Raw genomic sequence first — 21,117 nt, forward strand, 5'->3', positions numbered from 1 at the left:
CAGAAGAAACAGAATGGAAATGATTTGCAACACTTTGGCCTGTCCATGGGCTACCTAATGACACTGGTTTCTGTCTCACCTGACTCCACGCTCAGATGGGAAATTGTGGCAGAGTCTGGATCTCAGTTGGCAAGAGCTGTGGAAGGCAGTTAGCAGGCATTGTGGTGTGTGAAAACTACAGGGGGACTCTAGACTCACAGATACCTGGGGGCAAAATACAGGCAGAGGAATATAATAAAACATCTATGTCCCCAAAGAGAAGCTGGAGTGAGACTCTTTGGGAATTAGGCCATTTAAAAGCAGCCATGAACACAGGGGAAAGTTTCAAAAAAGCATACACATAGGCCCTTGTAAGACACATGCCCAGAAAAGACCTGAGAAGACCTTATACCTTCACCTTGGGCTGACTCCAAGAGGAATGACAAGATCTTGTTAACTAGGGAAGGTCTTCCAAACCAATCTGGAAAAACTAGGAGAGGTGGCTGTTTTTTCAAATGCTCACTTTTCAACAAAAGATCACAAAACATACCAAAAAACAAGGCAACACAGCTCATTCAAAGGAACAAAATCAATCCTCGGAAACCATCCCTGAAGAAACAAATGTATCAGAATTTCCAGGAAAGACTTTAAAACACTTGTCTTAAGTATCCTGGAATGCTAAAGGAAAATACAAAGAACAAAAGAAAAGAAGGAAAAGGATGTAGGAACAAAATGAGAATATCAACAGAGATACAAATGAAGCTAAAAAATACAACAGCTGAATTAAAATTTTCACTAGGATAAAATAGTAAACTCAAACAGGCAGAATAAAGAATCAGTGAACTTGAAGACATTCAAATTATTGAGTCTAAACAGCAAAAAAAAAAAAAAAAGACAGAGCCCAAGAGAAGTAAAAGATATCACCAACAGATTCAATATAGCCTTATGGGAGTCCTAGAAGAAAAAAAATAAAGAGGCAGAGAGATTATTTGAAGAAATAATGCCTAAAAAACATCCCAAGTTTGGGGCGCCTGGGTGGCTTAGTTGGTTAAGCATCCGACTTTCGCTTGGGTCATGATCTCGCGGTTCGTGGGTTTGAGCCCCGCGTCGGGCTCTGTGCTGACTGCCAGCTCGGAGCCTGGAGCCTGTTTCAGTCTGTGACTCCCTCTCTCTCTGACCCTCCCCTGCTCACGCTGTCTCTCTCTCTCCTAGAAATAAATTTAAAACAAACAAACAAACAAAAAAAATCCCAAGTTTGAGTAACTACATAAATATACAGAAGTCTTCTCAAAATGTTCCACCCAACAAGAGTAGAAGTTCACATGGAACATTTTCCAGGATAGACTATATTTTAGGCCACAAAACCAATATCATTTTTTTAAAGGTTGAAATAATACAAAGTATCCTTTCCAAACACAATGACTGAGTGCAAATAGAAATGAACAACAGAAGAAAAGTGGACAATTCACAAATATGTGGAAATTAAATAATACACTTGTAAATAACCACTGGGTAAAAGAAGAAACCACATCTGTTTCCTACAGAGAAAAAAAAACAAACAGAAAAATAATAGAGAAAATAAATGACACCAAGAGTTGGCTATTCAAAAAGATCAATAACAATGACCAATCTTTAGCTGGACTGACCAAGAAAAAAAGAGGTAAGATTTAAGTAATGTAGATCAGAAATAAAGAAGGAATGTAACAATCAATTTTATAGAAATAAAAAGGATTATAAGAGAATATTATGCACAGTTGTATGCCAACAAACTGAATAACCTAGATGACATGGATACATTTCTAGAAACACATTACCTAATAAGACTGGATCATGAAGAAATAGAAAATCTGAACAGACCTGTAACTAGTCAGGAAATTGAAACAGTAATAAAAAAGTTTCCAATAAATAAAAGTCCAAGAGTAGATGGCATTACTGGTGAATTCCACCATTTAAAGAGGAATTAATGATAATCCTCCTCAAACTCTTCCAAAGAATTGAAGAGCCAACATTCTCAAACTCAGTGAATGAAGGCCGCATAATTCTGATACCAAAGCTGGAGACACTACACAAGAAGAAAACTGTAGACCAATATTGTTTGTGAATATTGGTGCAAAAACTCTCAACAAAATACTAGCAAACCAAATTCAACAGGATTATACACCGTGACAAAGTAGCATTTATTCCTAGAATGTATGGATGGTTCAACATAAGAAAATCAGTAAGTAGAATAGACCGCATTAAGAGAATGAAGGTAAAAACCCATAAGAGGGGCGCCCGGGTGGCTTAGTCGGTTAAGCGTCCGGCTTTCACTCAGGTCATGATCTTGCGGTTCGTGGGTTCGAGCCCCGCGTCGGGCTCTGTGCTGACTGCCAGCTCAGAGCCTGGAGCCTCTTTCAGAGTCTGTGACTCCCTCTCTGACCCTCCCCTGCTCATGCTGTCTCTCTCTCTCTCTCTCTCTCTCCTAGAAATAAAAAACATTAAAAAAAAAAAAACCCCATAAGAGCATGTCAATTGATGCATGAAAACCATTTAACAAAATTGAACACCCTTACATGATTAAAACACACACACACACACACACACACACACACACACACACACACTCAACAAACCAGGAAGTGAAGGAAACTATTTCAACATAATGAAAGCCACACAGGAAAAACCCACAGCTCACATCATAATCTATGATGAAAGACTGAAAAATTTCCCTCCAAGATCAGGAACAATACAACTATGCCTGCTTTCATCACTTCTATTCGACATAGTACTGGAAGTCCTAGCTAGTTGGAATTCTTAAGTCCAATTAGGCAAGGAAAAGAAATTTTAAAATCCTAATTGGAATGGAAGAAAAAATTATCTCTGTTCACAAATGATATGATCTTATATGTAGAAAGCCTGAAATTCTACAATACCTGTAGAAATAGAACTAATACCTGAATTCAGCAACATTGTAGGTTACAAAATCAGCTTGGAAAAATTAGTTGTGTTTTAAAATATTAATAATAAATAGTCTGAAATGCAAAGTAAGAAAACAATGCCAATTACAACAGCATCTAAAAGAATAAAATACTTAGGAATTAATTTGGCCAAAGAGCTAAAAGATTTGTATGCTGAAAACTAGCAAAATATTGCTAAATAAATTAGACACAAATAAATGGAAAGATATCCCATTCATAGATTGGAAGATTTCATATTGTTAAGATATCAGTACTACTCATAGTGATCTATAGATTCAGTGCAGTCCCTATCAAAATCCCAAAAAATTTTTGCAGAAATAAATTCATCCTAAAATTCATATGGAATCTCAAGGGATCCTGAATTCCCAAAACAATCCAGATAAGGCAAAAAAAAGTTGGATTCCTCAGACTTCCTGATTTCAAAATTTACTACAAAGTTATGGCAGTTAAAAGAATGTGGTACTGATATGTGAACAGACATGTAGACTAGTGGAATAGGATAGAAATCCAGATATAAACCCTTGGGTATTTTGTCAAATGATTTTTGACAAGGCTTCTAAGACCATTCAATGGGGAAAGGACAGTTTTTCAACAAATAGTGTTGTGAAAACTGGATATTCACATACAGAAGAATGAAGTTGGATCCTAACCTTCTGAAAAAAATTAACTCAGAGGGGCGCCAGGGTGGCTCAGTCAGTTAAGCATCTGACTCCGGCTCAAGTCATGATCTTGTGCTTCGTGGGTTCAAGCCTTGCACTGGGCTCTGTGCTGACCCCTCAGAGCCTGAAGCAAGCTTCAAATTCTGTGTCTTCCTCTCCCTCTCTCTCTGCCCCTCCCCCACTTAAAGTCTATTTTTCTCTTTCTCTCTCAAAAATAAACATTGAAATTAAAAAAATTAACTCAGAATGCATTAAGGACCTAAATGTAAGACCTGAACTATAAAGATCCTAGAAGAAAATAATGCAAAGGACAATGAAGCTAAAGTTATATGCATGTTGAATTCAGGTCTAGAGGCAGCATAATAAAAGTAATCCAGGGACAGGACCCAAATCTACTTCTCTTCTTAAAAACAGGGGTACACAAGGGCTTCCACATTCGTGAAAGCATGCAGGAAAACATTAGTCCTAACTGTTGCCTATGGCTACTTCTTGTATGAAGCTGTGTGCCTAGAGAGGGATATAACCTTGTGACTAGAAACTTGGGTCCCAGTTAGATGTCTCTGCCAATGTTTTGAGATGGCACAGTTTCCATTTTTTTAAGTTTATTTATTTTTATTTTGAGAGAGATCTAGAGAACAAGCATGGAGGGGCAGACAGAGTGGTAGACAGAATACTAAGCAGGCTCCACATTGTTGTCAGAGCGGAGCCTGATGCAACGGTCAAAATCATGAACTGTGAGATTATGACCTAAGCCGAAATCAAGAGTCAAGTTGAATCCTTAACTGACTGAGCCACCCAGGTGCCCTGAGATGGCACAGTTTCTGACAGCCACAGAGCACAATGTGTGATCCTGGGAGTTCTGGGCTAAGGTGGACATAATGATATATGATCAATTTAATGTATGCGATTATTCATTTAATAAAGTAACTGGTAATTAATAACTGTACTTTCAAAATAAGATGGCCGAATGGTTTCATAAATAGCTAACTGTTGGCATGATTTTGTACATACTTGTTTAGAATAGGCTACACCATTGGTTGTAACTTTCCATTTTGTATATTACACAGTTCTACCCTTTCCTAGACTGGCAACTGGCATTGCAGCAGTTTTCAGAGTAGGGGCTGAGAAGCAGGGCACATGGAACAGTAGTACAACAGCAGAGTGGGAATGGAATCCAGATGAAACCAACAGATCTGACCTTACATGGTGGCCCTTCCAGCGGTAGTCTGAAGATAAGCTGTTTAACACCCTCACTATTGTTTTTGTCCTTCATGTCCCCACTTGAAAATCTGACATGCAGAAAAAATATACTTGAAATACAGTTCACTTTAATCTTTTAGGATTTTAGGAACTGGGGGGCTGTTGAGTATAGTTTGAACTATGTGGCGACTTAAAAATGACGGCAGACCCCAAATAGGGAGGCAGAACAGAAACATGGATTGCATTTTAAAAGAAGTTTTAGATTTTGAAAAAAAAAATGCATAGCCTCTTTGGCACACTGCTAGACAACTATACATTCTAGGGCCCAAACATGACCAAATCAAAGCTCATAAACCATGTTTATGGCAGTATTCTTAGTATGAAACTATACCCCTACACATGCCTTCTCCAGGTTCTCTTTGGCTTCCTGATTGGGCATGGGTCATTGGACGGCTGAAGCTAAACAGAGAGTGATGTCAAAATTCCTGTCCTGTTTGATCAGCTGTGTTCTGTCACACCTGGAGTCAAGAAGCTGGCCTGGTCCACACTCAGTGCTCAACATTCCTGGCAAAATTGCCAAAGCATGTATTCCAACCTCACAGAAAGGAACTTTTTCTCTTCTCTTTTGGGGAATCATTCTCAAATGTCTCTGATTAGCTTCTCTCTTTGGAGGATTTCCTTAGGCCACTGTTTTGAAATCACTAGAGATTATTTTCCTCCAAGATCAAAATTCAGAACCAGACGTTATTTTCTAAACAAGCGGCAAAACCAAGTTTAAAAAGTTACAAAGCCAAATGATCTCATGGATGTATTACTGATTTGGAAGACAAATTGAGTTTTCTTCCTAATTCTATAATTGGCTTACTATACATTCAGAATATTTATTCTAAAATGAGAATACCTGTTTCCTATCTAATTCCTAAGTGGTGGTTATGATATAAAATTTTAATATAAATTTGCCTTATAAAAATGCAAACACATTTAAGCTTTTATTTTTTCTTGCTTAAACTTTCCAAAATTAATTAAAAGAAACAGAATTAAGAAAATCAAATATTCTGGGGCACCTGGGTGGCTCAGTCAGGTAAGCATCCGACTTCGGCTCAGGTCATGATCTCACCCTTGAGGGTTTGAGCCTCACATCAGGCTCTGTCCTGACAGCTGGGAGCCTGGAGCCTCTTTCAGATTCTGTATCTTTCTGTCTCCCTGCTCCTCCCCTGCTCTCTCTCTCTCTCTCTCTCAAAAATAAATAAATGTAAAAAAGAAAAAAAAAAGAAAATCAAATACTCTCTTGCAACAATCAAAAGAACAACAGAAAAATGCAATGATGTTTTAAGAAAATGATTCTTATGCTGGGAAAAGACATAAAAGCAATTAGAAGCGATGTACTGATATATTCTTTATATAAGAGTTTCTGTAGTTTTCAATACCTTATTGCTCATGGAGCACAAATTTGAGCTGACTTTCTGCAGCAGAGTTTTGCTTAAGAACAAAGAACTTTTTTTTCCTTAAATAGTTTATTGTCAAGTTGGTTTACATATAACACCCAGTGCTCATCCCAACAAGTGCCCTCCTCCATGCCCATCACCCCCCTTCCCCTCCTCTCACCCCCCTCAGCCCTCAGTTAAGAACAAAGAATTTAACGTATGTACTTTTGCCATACTCAGCTGTTGTGTTCTTTACAAGTTCGTAATACTGAACACCTGTTCAACCACTGTTTTTCTCCAAAAATGTGTTTGATCGTTCAGCTTGAAAGAAACAGCTTTTCACTTCCATTTACAAATCTCTCACACTTTTCACAAAGTACTTAATTGTCTGCAACCATACTTGTGGCTCACAAAATTTACCAAATAACATCACTTTAGAATTCATTGGGATCTCTATTCTTTTTAGCAAACTTAATTGGAAAAAGCCAACAACAAACTTTCCCTAAGCCTAACAAAAAAAAACTCACGTTAACGTGGTACACTGTTAAAGTTACTTAGAAAAATATGCTATGAGTTTTTTGTGATTAGTTCACTTTTGTTCAGCCTTCTGTTCTTCAATTCTTGGTAGACTGAAGAATACTGGATAGTTTTCTAACAGAAGATGCTTATTTTCTGTCTTAGATATTCTTTCAAGTTTTGCATAAGACAATAAAACAGATTCATATTTCACATTCTGATTTTCCAATCATAGAAAGAATGGACAAATAGTTCTTAAGCTTGCAAAACATACCTTTTTCATTTAGCACATTTTCCTTATCACTCATAAGGTATCAAAAACAACTTTATGCTGACTTCAAAAACGATGGAAAATTTTATGCTTTCTAACTGAGACACTGGTCTACTGGTGAAAATGTCAATCCTCCTTATTACAAAGCTCTCATGTTCCATTTGTTTTACGCATCTAACAGCAGCTATAATGCCACTACAATGCAAAATTACATGATGAATCTTTGTCTCAACCATCTCATAATTCATTACCAAAGTTTTTTTGATTCTGGTACTTTGCTGCCTGGCTCATTCACTGATAGGTAGCTTTAAATATTCCTTCGCAAGAAAAGATGCAATACATTCAGGAGAACTAATTTTCACATCTCATTTTCTTAACAGAGCTGAAAATGTGTTCTCATACACATGCTGTTAAAAATATAAATAATGGATAACATCTGTTTTGAACAGTTGATGTTTCACCACATCCATTCCACATGAACTCACACCGAGTACACTTAGGTTTCATGATGCCTGACAGACGTGGCAGGGACCCTGAGGTAGCCACAACTTGTCTGGAGGCTTGGCTTATGCTTTCTTCCCATTTGTGCTGCTCTTAGCTATAATCGACAATGGCTGACTTCTGCAGCATTTCTGTCAGTGCTGTTGATCCAGACAAAGAAGTTCTTTATTTCACAGTGGTGCCAAATCCTATCATTCATAAATTAATCAGCCTAAATGACCTGCAAAACAGTGTATGTAAAAATATGTGGAAATCCTTTCTTACAAAACAAAAGGCATTCTTTCCTAGAAAGTCCAGTCACTAACTTACCTGAATGGGCAAATGGAGGAGGGAAAAATGGACCAAAATATCCGGCAAGATCTCTTCGAGTTTGTTATTTTACTGCAAGCTGGATACCCAGCATTTTCAAAAAATGTTTCCTGCCTCTACTCGCCTTCAGAATTTACAATCTTATTAGAAAACCTAAAAACAACAGAATATCCAACCTGCTACTTGAAAATGCTAAATTGAATATAATCAAGTGGGATAAGTTTTGGAGGGTGATGTAAAATAAGATACATAAGACCCTAAAAGAGTCCCAAGTACACATAACCTTCATGCATATAGACATTTACAAGTATCTTTACCCATATTATTTCAGCTAATCCAAAAGGCAGTTGATTGTAAAATGCACTGTTATTTTACATACTACCGAGGAATACACTATCCTTTCACCTATGATGCAATGTCAATTATAAAACACTTCCCTGGGGTACTGTCTTTGAATTTCTACCAATAGGTCAGAGGTAACTTTTATTTTTCCTCCTTATGTGAAAGAACATTCTAGAAAGGCTCAATTGTTTTTGTTTAACCTCATTCTCGACTTTAACATGGGAAACTTAGTTGAACAATGTTATGCATTTATGTTAAGATGATTTTTAAAAAGGCATACAAAATGTCACGTGCACCTCCAAAATTATTTGGCAAACAGTGCTAAATAATGTTGAATTAATGAAGTTATAGTGATAATATGCCTAGAGGTTAAATTAAATCATGGCTAACTATTACTCTTATATTGATTTTAACATTTAATTTTATTATATTCATGTATTGTCACAAAGCTCTTCAAGGCAAAATGAAAATTTAAATGTAAGTACTTAAGAAGTGTAAAGCCAGTCCATATACTAATTTTTAATATTACAACATGCTCCTCTCAGGCATCATTTTATATTCAATGGATGTCTTTCACACTGTCTTTCAAGGCAGCCAGTGAAAGTAATAGAAGACGTTGTGCCTCCTTAGGTATAATACATGGATGAAACAGGGATAAAAACTGATTCTGGGGCACCTGGGTGGCTCAGTCAGTTAAGCAGCAGACTGGCTTAGGTCATGATTTTGCAGTTCCTGAGAGCGTGAGCCCCACATCAGGCTCTGTGCTGTCAGCATAGGGCCCGCTTTAGATCCTCTATCCACCCCACCCATCTGCCCTTCCCCAACTCGCACGTGCATGCGAGCCTCAGTCTGTCACTCAAAAATAAACAACAACAACAAAAACCCAAAACGAATTCAATCTTCAGGTTACTATGTCATAGTTTAAAAATGGGATCAAAACCAAAACAAAATTTTTTCTGTTCTTGATTTGTGATTCACTTTTGGCATAAGCATTGAAAAAAACAAAAGAAATCAACAATTCATGGACGGAAGTCAGAAGCTCAACAGATGCTCAACGAACTGAGCCACTCAGGCACCCCCCAACACCATTTGTTGAAGAGACTGTCTTTTTCCCATTGGATATTCATTCCTCCTTTATCAAAGATTAATTGACCGTATATCTGTGGGTTTAGTTTTGGGTTTTCTGTTCTATTCCATTGATCTATGTGTCTATTTTTGTGCCAGTACCATAGCATTTTAATTACTACTGCTTTGTAACATAACTTGAAATCTGGAATTGCGATATCTCTAGTTTTGTTTTTCTTTCTGAAGATTGCTTTGGCTGTTCAAGGTCTTTTGTGGTTTTATACAAATTTTAGGATTGTTTATTCTAGTTCTGTGAAAAATGTGGTTGGTATTTTGATAGGGATTGCATTAAATGTGTAGATTGCTTTGGATGCTATAGACATTTTAACAATATTTGTTCTTCCAACACATGAGCATGGAATGCCTTTCCATTTCTTTGCATCATCTTGAATTTCTTTCATTAGTATATTATAGTTTTCAGAGTACAGGTCTTTCACCTCTTTGGTTAAGTTTATTCCTATGTATTTTATTATATTGTAAATGGGATAGTTTTCTTAATTTCACTTTCTGCTGCTTCATTACTAGTGTATAGGAATGCAACAGATTTCTGTACATTGATTTTGTATCCTGTTACCTTATTGAATTCATTTATCAGTTATAGTAATTTTTTGGTGGAGTCACTAGGGTTTTCTATATAGTATCATGTCATCTGCAACCAGTGAGAGTTTTACTTCTTTTTTATATATTTGGATACCTTTTATTTCTTTTTTAAAAAATGTTTATTTATTTTTGAAGGAGACAGAGAGAGAGCGAGAGAGAGACAGAGCATGAGCTGGGGAGGGGTAGAGAGAGGACACACAGAACCAGAAGCAGGCCCCAGGCTCTGAGTTGTCAGCACAGAGCCTTATGCAGGGCTTGAACTCACGAGCTGTGAGATCATGACCTGAGCCGAAGTCAGACGCCCAACCAACTGAGCCACCCAGACACAATCATTTCTTTATGTTGTCTAATTGCTGTGGCTAGGACTTCCAGTACTATGTTGAATAAAAGTGGTGAGAGTGCACATCCTTGTCTTGATCCTGACCTTAGAGGAAAAGTGCTCAGTGTTTCACCACTGAGTATGATGTTGGCTGTGGGTTTTTCATATAAGGCCTTTATAATGTTGAGTCATGTTCCCTTTAGCCCTACTTTGCAGAGGGTTTATATCATGAATGGATAATGTACTCTGTTGATGTGAAAAAGCATCTATTGAAATGATAATATGGTTTTTATCTTTGCTCTCATTCATGTGACAGATCACAGATTGTTTTGCAAATATTGAACCACACTTGCATCCCAAGGAAAAAATCCTACTTGATTATGGTGAATGGTTTTTAAAAATACATTGTTGGATTCAGTTTGCTAATATTTTATCGTGGATTTTTACATCTATATTCACAAGAGATATTGGTCTGTTGTTCTCTCTCTTTTTTTTTTTTGTGGGGCTGTACTTCTTAACTATTTAAAGGAAACTATGGATTAAGCCCTGGAATCTATGGATCAGGGGTAACTTTTTCTCTCTCTCTCTATGTGAAAAATACAGTTTAGAAAAGCTCAAAATTTTTGTTTCACTAACCTCATTCTTCTCTAATACTGGACATTTAATTGCATAAATAAACTTTCATATGTCCATACAACAAAATACTACACAGCAAGAAGCAGACAGAGGTATGAAAAGACATATATAGAGAATAAGAGAGATATTCACAATTCATTGTTAAGGAAAAAACCCAATCTAACACTAAATGATGGATATCCCTGAGTACTGAAAGTACTAGTAGTATTTTTCCTTGGCTTTTGTGTTTAATTAAAAAAACATTAAAAAATTTTTTTTATTAAAAAACATTTAAAAATTATTTCTGAGAGAGAGAGAGAGACAGCATTAGCAGGGAGGGTCAGAGAGAGAGGGAGACACAGAATCTGAAACAGGCTCCAGGCTCTGAGCTAGCTGTCAGCACAGAGCCTGACACGGGGCTCGAAACCACGAACTGTGAGATCATGACCTGAGCTGAAGTTGGACAATTAACCGACTGATCTACCGAGGCACCCCAAAACATTTTTATGTGGGAAAAAATTCATAAAACTCCCTGTTTTTATTTACTTTCTATATTTTACATAGTGAGCATGAAACCATAGGTAATCATATAAATCTTGAGGTTTACAGCTCTTTGCAGGGGTTGCCTTAAAAAAACAACCTTTTATTGTTTGCATATCTTAGACTTGGGCTATCTAAAACAACAGCCACTAGCTATATGTGGCTATTTAAATTTAAGTTAATTAAGATTAATTTAAATAATTTAATGAAGTCAAAGTTTAATATAATTAAAAACTCAGTTCCTCAGTCATACCAGTCATATTTCAAGTGCTCAATTACCACAGGTGGCTAATGGTTACCAAATTTGAAGAATGTATTTCAATCATCATAGAAGTTCTATTAGATAGAGTGGTCTTAAACCATAGTTTGATTGGGATATGTATAAATTATGAGATGCTATTTTTTTCAATATTATAAATGTGCTTTCCTCCTTTTGCCTATTAAGCACATGACCTTGTTTCATACTCTACCCCTGAGGTATCCTTCTACCTTGTGAAGATGAATTTTGTTCTGTAAAGATTCAAGAAAAGAGACCAATATAAAACTCATTTACTTTCTGATCCTAGAAAATAGGATTTTTCAAAAAGACAGAAAATCAGGCTATTTTGTTGAGGAAAGATGTTCTAATTTTCATTCTTTCTCATTTCAAGGGCCAAACCTGGTATACTACACCAACAGTCTTCAAAATTTTTGCTCACAAATCCAAATACATTTTTGAAAACATATGTATCTTCCTTATCTATTTCAAATTGACGTCTAAAAATCTTCATCATAAATTCAATCATAGAAGATACATTTTTTGATATATATGCCATCAAAATTTTGACTCTGAATATTTAGTTTATTTAACTTATGGATATGTCTTCTGTATTACCTAATCAGAAAACCAGCCTTCATTGTTGAAATAATCAGCCAAATTGTACTTATTCTCAGTTAGGAAAAGTCTGACTTCAATTTTTTTGATTCACATAAGGGTATTAATTCCCTTTCCTTCCCTTCTCTTCCCTTTTCTCATCATTTCCTTCCTTTCCCTTCCCTTCCTGTATCTGCTATACCCAGGCCCTCTCCCTCTCTTTCATACCTTTCCTATATTAATCATTGCTTTAAATCTGCAGTGTCTTCTAGACTTCATACTGTCCTCTTCTCTTAATAGCAACTTCTAGAAAGAACTATTAATTCTTTTTACATCTATTTCTCCCCTTATTTCTTACCCCACTGCCATCTGACTTAAATTCTCTGTTCTCAATTAAAATCTTCATAAAAAATGATCACTTATTTTTTCACAGTTTTAATGTACTCGTTTTGGTTTTCAAAGGTAAACGACCTCCTACGGGCAAATGATTTTATTGAACATGCCACCTCCCTCCCTTTTTTGAATTTGTTTCCTTTCTTGGCTTTCTTGTCTCTCCTGATTGTTATCTATCCTATCACTCCTTAGTTTTCTTCTATGACTTCTCTTCATCATTACCCTTCTCTCCTGACTCCATACCCTCTGCCTGCCCTCTACCTTTCAGACTTCAGCTACCTCTGACATGCCAATGATTCTCACATGTCCATCACTGGTCCTGAGTTCTCACCAGGCACCCAGGCTCATCTACTCAAATGTCTGGATATCTCTACCTAGATGAAAACAAATCTGCCATCTTTTCCTCAAATCATGTTCTTCTCACATTTTGTAAAGTTACTAGTTCTTAGTTGTCAAAGCTAAAATATAAAAACAACAACAACAAAAAAGAAATTCAAACTCTCTCTTGATCTCCTCGCAGCCCCCATCCAATAATACACCGATTTCTGATTCTATTTTGCAATTATTTCTTATATTGACTCTTCCTCTTTGCCCACACTGGCTCTCTGTTAGGTCAGATTCTACTGTTTTCACCTGACCCATGTCACTAACCTAATGAGTCACCCACTCATATTTTCTAATTAACCAATCTGCTCACATGTTCATGTCACCTAAATGATAACACATACAGAAGAGTGTAGTTCTTGGTAAAAGTAGTGAACAAGCAGAGATCATGCATCTGTTTTCCATCAGAAGTGATAAGATGAGGGCCGAGGTGTCCTCTTCTTGAGAAAAATCCAAAGAACTACGGTGGTAAGAGTAGAGAATGTGCAGAGGGCAGGTAAGGTTCAACAGAGTGGAACAAGTAGGAGCTCTTTACTGAGGCTTGGACCCAGTCTAGGCCTTGGGGCCGAGGGTAAAAGACAAACATGTTGGGTTACGTTTAAGTATGGTTCAGTTTAGGTTGCTAGCACAGGAGACCAGTCAGATATTCAGGACGGAAATCCTAGACAGGGGCACCTGGGTTAAGCATCTGACTCTTGGCTTTGAGCCTTGCATCGGGCTCCACACTAACAGTGCAAAGCCTGCTTGGGATTCTCTCTGTCTCTGTCTCTGTCTCTCTGTCTCTCTCTCTCTTACTCACTGCCCCTCCCCAGCTCTCACTGTCTCTCTCTCAAAAAAAATCCTAGGCGGGAATAATAAAAATGAAAATACTGGAATGTATCTTACAGAATGTCTTTTTCTTTTTACAGCTAGTGATAGATAAATAGGAATATTTGGAGTTAAAATCCACAAGAATAAAGGATACAGTTTATGCATAATAGCACTATGTTCATTTTGTATCTATACACACAATGGTATCTCATCAATGAAACAAAATTAAATTGTATATTTAAATAAAATTTTATTTTTGATGATGATTGAGAATGAACCAGTTTCTATAACATCCTTCTCCAGGAAAAGTAAAGACCGTTCGTATGTGTTTACCTATTACTTTACACCATCTAACATGTTTTTGGAATCATCTGGTAGTTTAGAGTCAGATTGTTGCTGTGATTGTACCATCTGCTTTTATTTTACTTTATGTCATTTCTTTATTTTAAAGAAATTCTTTCTTAAAAACTTAAAAAAGTTTGAAAGCCATATTATCAACACAAATTTATATTTAACTCTAAATTCCAGTGACTTATTTGCTTATTATTATTTCTTTTTTTTTCAGTTCTATTTCTTTTTTATATTTTATGTTTCTTTTTTTTTTACAAATAGTTTATTGTCAAATTAGTTTCCACATTTTTTTTCAGTTCTATTTCTTTTTTATATTTTATGTTTCTTTTTTTTTTTTTTTACAAATAGTTTATTGTCAAATTAGTGCTTATTATTATTTCTATAACTAATGTTATTCTCTTTCTTAAAATCTTTTCTTTTGCTGGAAAATAGTCTAACGTGTTTTTTTCCTGAGGTTTATGGCATTTCTTGACATTTCTAAAAGAAAAATGTCTTTATTTTGTCCTTACTCTACACTCACTTGAATGCTAGTTTTTATAGGATATAGATTTCCAGGATAAAAATACCTTCCTCTCAAGACAGTAGAGAATTTGTTCCATTTTCTTTTACAATTTATTGTGAATGATTTTTAATCTAATACTGGTGTGATCCTTATTCTTATATAATTTTTTTCCTTTCCTTTAATTTCTGAAAACACCAAATTTGAATTTGTGTCTAGGTAGAGATAATTTTCTTCATTTTTTCCTGCTTGGCACAAAGTGGGTCTTCTCAATCTGAAGACTAGAATCTTTCTTCAACTCCTCAATTTACAGATACTTCCCTTTTTTTAAAAATGATGATTTTTCTACCCTTCAACTGCTCTCTTTCCTTTCATGTATTATCTTGTGCTATTTTCTTTTTACTTTACATTCTTACTTATTTACTAGACTTTACCTTGCAGATAATTACTCAGTCATACCTAGTATTTGTGTCTTCTATTAAATTTATTTAATATATTTGCCAAATATATTTTTAATTTCCAAAAGCCTTTGTTAATCTATGGATACATCTTTTTTTTATATGTAACAGCCTTTTTAGGTGTAGTATTTATTTCCCTTGGGTCATTCTGAGGATAGAAATTTTTCAAATTTCATGTTATAGCCTGTTCCTTATATTATCTCTGTTTCCTCTGAAGTTAATTCTGCCTATTAATACTGTCTTATCTCAAGTACCATTAGTCTTCCTTAAATATTTTGTGATCCTTAGTTGTTCATATTTATAAGTGAAGGACTGGGCTGATTAGTTCAGGTGACTGATAAGGATGTCCTTCAAGGGTATGCATTGATATTTCCTCAGTAGGCTCTTCCTTGTTCCCTAAATATCATCATCTAAATTCTGCATTTAAAAATTTTCTTTGGGCCTTATAGAATAGGAATTACATTGTGTATCTACTTCTGAAAATTGTTTTTTTTGGTGCAACATGTTTATGAGGTGTGTCGATATTGATGAATACATTACGGAAATACATTCATTTTCTACTGCTACACTGTATGATAACAGTATGGCCATAGTATCATCCTGTTGTCCATTTTCCCGTAGGTTAAAACTTGAGGTGTTTTTATTTTTATGTTGTTGCTATTATAAAAAATAGTTCTATTGACCAATTTGTAATATGTCTCCTCTATTATTAGTACATACCACAATTCACTTTATACAAAAGATCATTTCTAGTCACAAATATTTAGGATGATATTTAGAGTCATGTTAAATTTATTACAGGAATAAAATCCTTTAGATAAAAATATTCAGCAGAGAAAAATATCTCTAGCAACCAGGATCTGAAAAGGTAATCTCTAACTCTATAGAAAAAAAATTAAGATAATAGAAATGGGCTGAAAAGAGATCTTTAAAGAAAATAATAAAATATACAGATGAAGAGCTAAAAGATTTCAGAAACTTTCAGTTCAGTCCTTTTTTTTTTTTTTTTTTTGGTCTTGTAAAAATTTTATTTTGGGGTTTTATATCCAGTCGTTATTGACAGCTAAGAAAAGTGGGATTCATGAAATTATTTGATTTTTTCAAGGAAACAAAAAACTCAGGGATCTTTCACTGTCATATTTCAGGCTATATAAATAAGATAAAACAATTTCATGTTTCTTAACGTAGCAGGTAAACATAGGCAATTTTCTTATCACCCAAGAGATAAGAACAGTCAACTTTTCTTCCTCTTGATTTACCTGGGGTGCCTTTGTTTTTTTTTTTTAATAACATTTATTTATTTTTGAGAGGGACAGAGAGGGACAGAAGGAGTGGGGGAGGGGCAGACAGAGAGAGAAACAGAATCCGAAGCAATTCCAGGCTGTCAGCACAGAGTCCGATGCAGGGCTCGAACACACAAGCTGTGAGATAATGACCTGAGCTGAAGTCGGATGCCTAACCAACTGAGCCACCCAGGTGCCTCTGGGGTACCCATTTCAACTGCACCAGCCAGGTAGAACTTGGTAATCACTGCCACCTGACCCTAGTCTGATTTGGCATTTAAAAACTAACTAGGAAAAGGCATTGCTCATAGGCACAAACTCTCAGCACTCTTTTCTACTAGATAAATTAGACTAAAATTAAGTAGAAAGCAAGTAGTGACCTGTGATGACGTTATTCAATACCGTATTAGATATTCTAGAGTGGGTTGCAGTCTGTTCTTACCTTAGCGTTTTGGATGCAGGGACAGAGGGCCCACGCTGCGCTCGCCTTCACGTCCGGGTGAGGATTCTTCAGCAAGGACCACAACAAACGAACTCCATCTAAACGATCAATTATCCTATTGTGAAACCAAAAATAGAAGCATAAACTTTAATTAATATCTGAATATGAAAACTTAAAATGGCCTTTCTAGCCACACAATTCTAATTATTTTTTCTCCTTTTGACATTTTGTTTAGATTTTTTTCCCCAAAACAATAGGAGGAATATAATGTGCTGCTGAACTGTCAGCGTGAATTTCAGTTTTAAATTCATGACACGGAAAGCAAGCTCCATGATAATTACGATTCACATAAACTCAAAATCAAGCCATGTAATTTTTTAATTAGCAGTACACAGACTGTTAGCTAAATGTCAAAATACTGGTTTCTTTCATATAGTAACATCTATATACTTTCCAAAACAAATATTTATGCCTCAAAACTGTGAAGTTACCTTTTTTATTTGGTCTATGTTTAATTGACTTACCTTACTGTATGACATATTTTAAACTCCCCCAGTCCTAATCTAGCATTAGGAATTAAAATCATTACACCACAGTGCACCCTTTGTTAGGCATGGATAACACGTAACTTGTTTTCCATGTGGTCCCTTCCCAGCAAGACTAACATTGCAGACTGTGTTATAATTACTTAAACACACTGTAATCAAAATATCTTCATGACTAGCTGAAAAATGAATTATCATCAGAGTCATCTCTACACCATCTGTCTTCTGTTTATATATCAATCAGTCCAGGGAGCATAACCTCGCATTAAGGTCCATTGAGTACTTGCAGTTGAGAAGGTGGCCAAACAAAACTTAATATCCTTTACAAACATGGCTTTGTTCAGAAAGATATGTTAAACTCAAAGCAGATGAAAAAAGATAAAAAACATCAAAACTCCTTTGGTTTTTAATCTCAAGTTGGGTTAAACACATGTAGTATTTAGCCACAGATAGAATAAATACTACCAGCTTAGAATGCCATTCGTATTTGTTTTTGAAAATTGACATAAAGACAACTACATTTCTTGATTACCTGAGATGAGTTTGCCAGGGGAAAAGATGTATTATTCCAAAGGGTCCAAGTATGATATCAGTTTTGCATAACCTTTTGCATAACTGGTAATGCAAATAGCTTACAGTAAGATATAAACTGTCCCTTTAAAAAATGACTTTTAGTAAGAAAAATGCACATTGAGAATGTATTTTAATACAAAGTTTAACTTTAGCTTTCTAAACCTAAAGCTTTCTGTCAATATCTGTCAGTTTTTCTGCTGACAGAAAAAGTCTAATTTCGGTCAACTGATGGAAAATGTAAAGAAAGAGACTGAGCACATCACAATGAAAGGTTTACTTTACAAAGTTAAACAATCTTACTGCTTTACATATACCACTGAAAGCATAATTGATGCTGATCGTTGGGTCTCTGTATGTATTCACATGCAATTTCTCAGTGAAGGACAGGTCTGTCCTACTCTCTTACAAATGTAGCAGTAAAATTTGCATTAGTAATAGTTAGCTATACAGTGCTGGACATAACTTGACGTAAGCAGAAGTCATTTGTATGACACACTTTTCCAGTGTGAGCATGGCAGGAGCATAGAGGGAGAGACACTGAGGGTCAGAAGGAGGCTCTGTACTGATAGTGACAGAGGAGAGACTGATATGGATGGGGGGGGGTCAAACTCACTAACTGTGAGATCATGACCTGAGCCAAAGCCAGATGACCAACCGACTGAGCGCCCCCCTTAGACCCCCACCCACGCATGCATCCCTCAGGTTTTCTTAAAGAAGTAATTCAGTGTGGACCCCCAAGGCAAATTTTCATAATTAGCTATAAAAATTCACTATGAATTGTAAAGCTAGATCTATTGTCCCCAACCTTATCCGAAGCCCTAGGCAACTCAGTGGCTGCATAGTTGTAAGGGATGAGGATTGTGACCCCATTAACTGATGCCTCAAGACTCAGCACAGGACAGAATAGTAACCTTAGATGAGGAAAACATGATTGAAGCACATTTGCAAACACAAGAACTAACAAAGTCAGCAGGTAGCAAACTTCCAGGTTTAACTTTGTTCTTTCAATTTCCCTCATTCTCTGTTTCAGGTTATTTACTGCTGATTTTTACTTCACGAGAACCCAAGTATCTGCCCCTTATTTCCCTGTTCCTCCTGCCTGCACCCTAATTCTGGTCTTTACCACCTCACATCAGGATGGCTGTTGTAGTTGCACCCTTTGTTTGGGATCTTCCATTTCTCTTAGTTCCACCCATCCTATAAATTCCTGTGAAACTAATCTTCCTAAGGGAGCGTTTGGAGCCTCTGTACTAGCTCCTTGAGAGCAGAGCCCCAGAGATAATCATTCTGTCCATCACACCAGCTAGCCAGTCAATAAATGCTTGCACTCCTAGGAGAAACTTTCCAACAGTTTTCTATTGCCTGTATGGTAGTAAAACCCTGATTCCTCACCAAAACCAAAAATCTAACTAAGGAGGCAGAAGATCTACACTTGGAAAAATATAGAACACTTATGAAAAATTGAAGAAGACACAAAGAAATGAACAAACATTCCAAGCTCATGGATTGGAAGAACATAGTTAAGATGTGTATACTACCCAAAGCAGTCTACACATTTAATGCAATCCCTATCAAAATACTATCAGCGTTTTTTGCAGAGCTAGAAAAAACAATCCTAAAATTTGAATGGAACCACAAAAGACACTGAATAGTCAAAGCAGTCCTGAAAAAGAAAATCAAAACTAGAGGCATCAGGATTCTGAACTTCAAGCTATATTACAAAGCTGTACTCATCAAGACAGTATGGTACTGGAACAAAAACAGACACTTAGATCAATGGAACAGAATAGAGAACCCAGAAATGGACCCACAACTATGGGGTCAACTAATCTTTGACAAAGCAGGAAAGACTGTCCAATGCAAGAAAGACAGTCTCTTCAACAAATGGTGCTGGGAAAACTAGACAGCAACATGCAGAAGAATGAAACTGGACCACTCTTATACCATACACAAAATAAATTCAAAATGGATGAAGGACCTAAATGTGATACAGGAAACCATCAAAATCCTAGAGGAGAATGCAGGCAGCAACATCTTTGACCTCAGCCAGAGCAACTTCTTACTAGACATGTGACTGAAGGCAAGGGAAACAAAAGCAAACATGAACTATTGGGACATCATCAAGATAAAAGGCTTCTGCACAGCAAAGGAAACAACCAACAAAACTAAAGGTAGCCTCCCAAAGGGAAAAGATATTTGCAAGTGACATATCTGATAAAGGGTGAGCATCCAAACTCTCTAAAGAACTGATCAAACTCAACACCTGAAAAGCAAAAAACCCAGTTAAGTAATAGGCCAAAGACAAGAATAGACACTTTTCCAAAGAAGATATCCAGATTGCCAACAGACACGTGAAAAGATGCTTAACATCACTCATCATCAGGGAAAAACAAATCAAAACCATGATAGGATACTATCTCACATCTGTTAGGATGGCTAAAATTAACAACACAAGAAACAACAGGTGTTGACAAGGTTGTGGGGAAAGGGGAACCCTCTTGCACTGCTGTTGGGAATACAAACTGATACAGCCATTCTGGAGAACGATATGGAGGTTTCTCAAGAAACTAAAAGTAGAATTACCCTGTGATCCCGCAATTGAACTATTAGGTATTTAACCAAAGGATACAAAAATATAGATTCAAAGGGGAACATGCACCCCAATGCTTACAGCAGCATTATCAACAATAGCCAAACTATGGATAGAGACCAAATATTCATCAACTGATGAATGGATAAAGAAGACGTGCCGTGTGTGTGTGTGTGTGTGTGTGTGTGTGTGTGTGTGTGTGATGTAATATTACTCAGCCATCAAAATGAATATCTTACTATTTGCAATGATGTGGATGGAGCTAAAATGTATTATGCTAAGTAAAGTAAGTCAATCAGAGAAAGACAAATACCCTATGATTTCACTAATATTTGGAATTTAAGAAATAAAACAGATGAACATATGGGAAGGTGGGGAAGAGGAGGGAAACAAACCATGAGAGACTCTTAATGATAGGGAACAAACTGAGGGTTGATGAAAGCAGGTGGGTGGGAGATGGGCTCTATGGGTGATGGGTACTAAGGAGGGCACTTGTGAAGAGCACTGGGTGTTGTATATAAGTGATGAATCCCTGAATTCCACTCCTGAAACCAGTATTGCACTGTATGTTACCTAAAT

At 36.3% G+C, this 21,117-nt stretch overlaps 1 protein-coding gene across 1 annotated transcript in view; it reads right to left on the reverse strand.

Moving 5' to 3' along the window:
* The window catches only part of ODAD2 (outer dynein arm docking complex subunit 2), a 171,086-nt gene that overhangs the window by 64,133 nt on the left and 85,836 nt on the right, over positions 1-21,117 (reverse strand). Inside the window, exon 16 of the mRNA XM_039254766.1 lies at positions 16,831-16,945. Coding sequence (XP_039110697.1) covers positions 16,831-16,945 — 115 coding nt within the window. The remainder of the gene's footprint in view (positions 1-16,830; positions 16,946-21,117) is intronic.

This window comes from Hyaena hyaena, unplaced genomic scaffold (genome assembly GCF_003009895.1).
Source record: "Hyaena hyaena isolate Hyena2069 unplaced genomic scaffold, ASM300989v1 scaffold_498, whole genome shotgun sequence".
Lineage (NCBI taxonomy): Eukaryota > Metazoa > Chordata > Mammalia > Carnivora > Hyaenidae > Hyaena > Hyaena hyaena.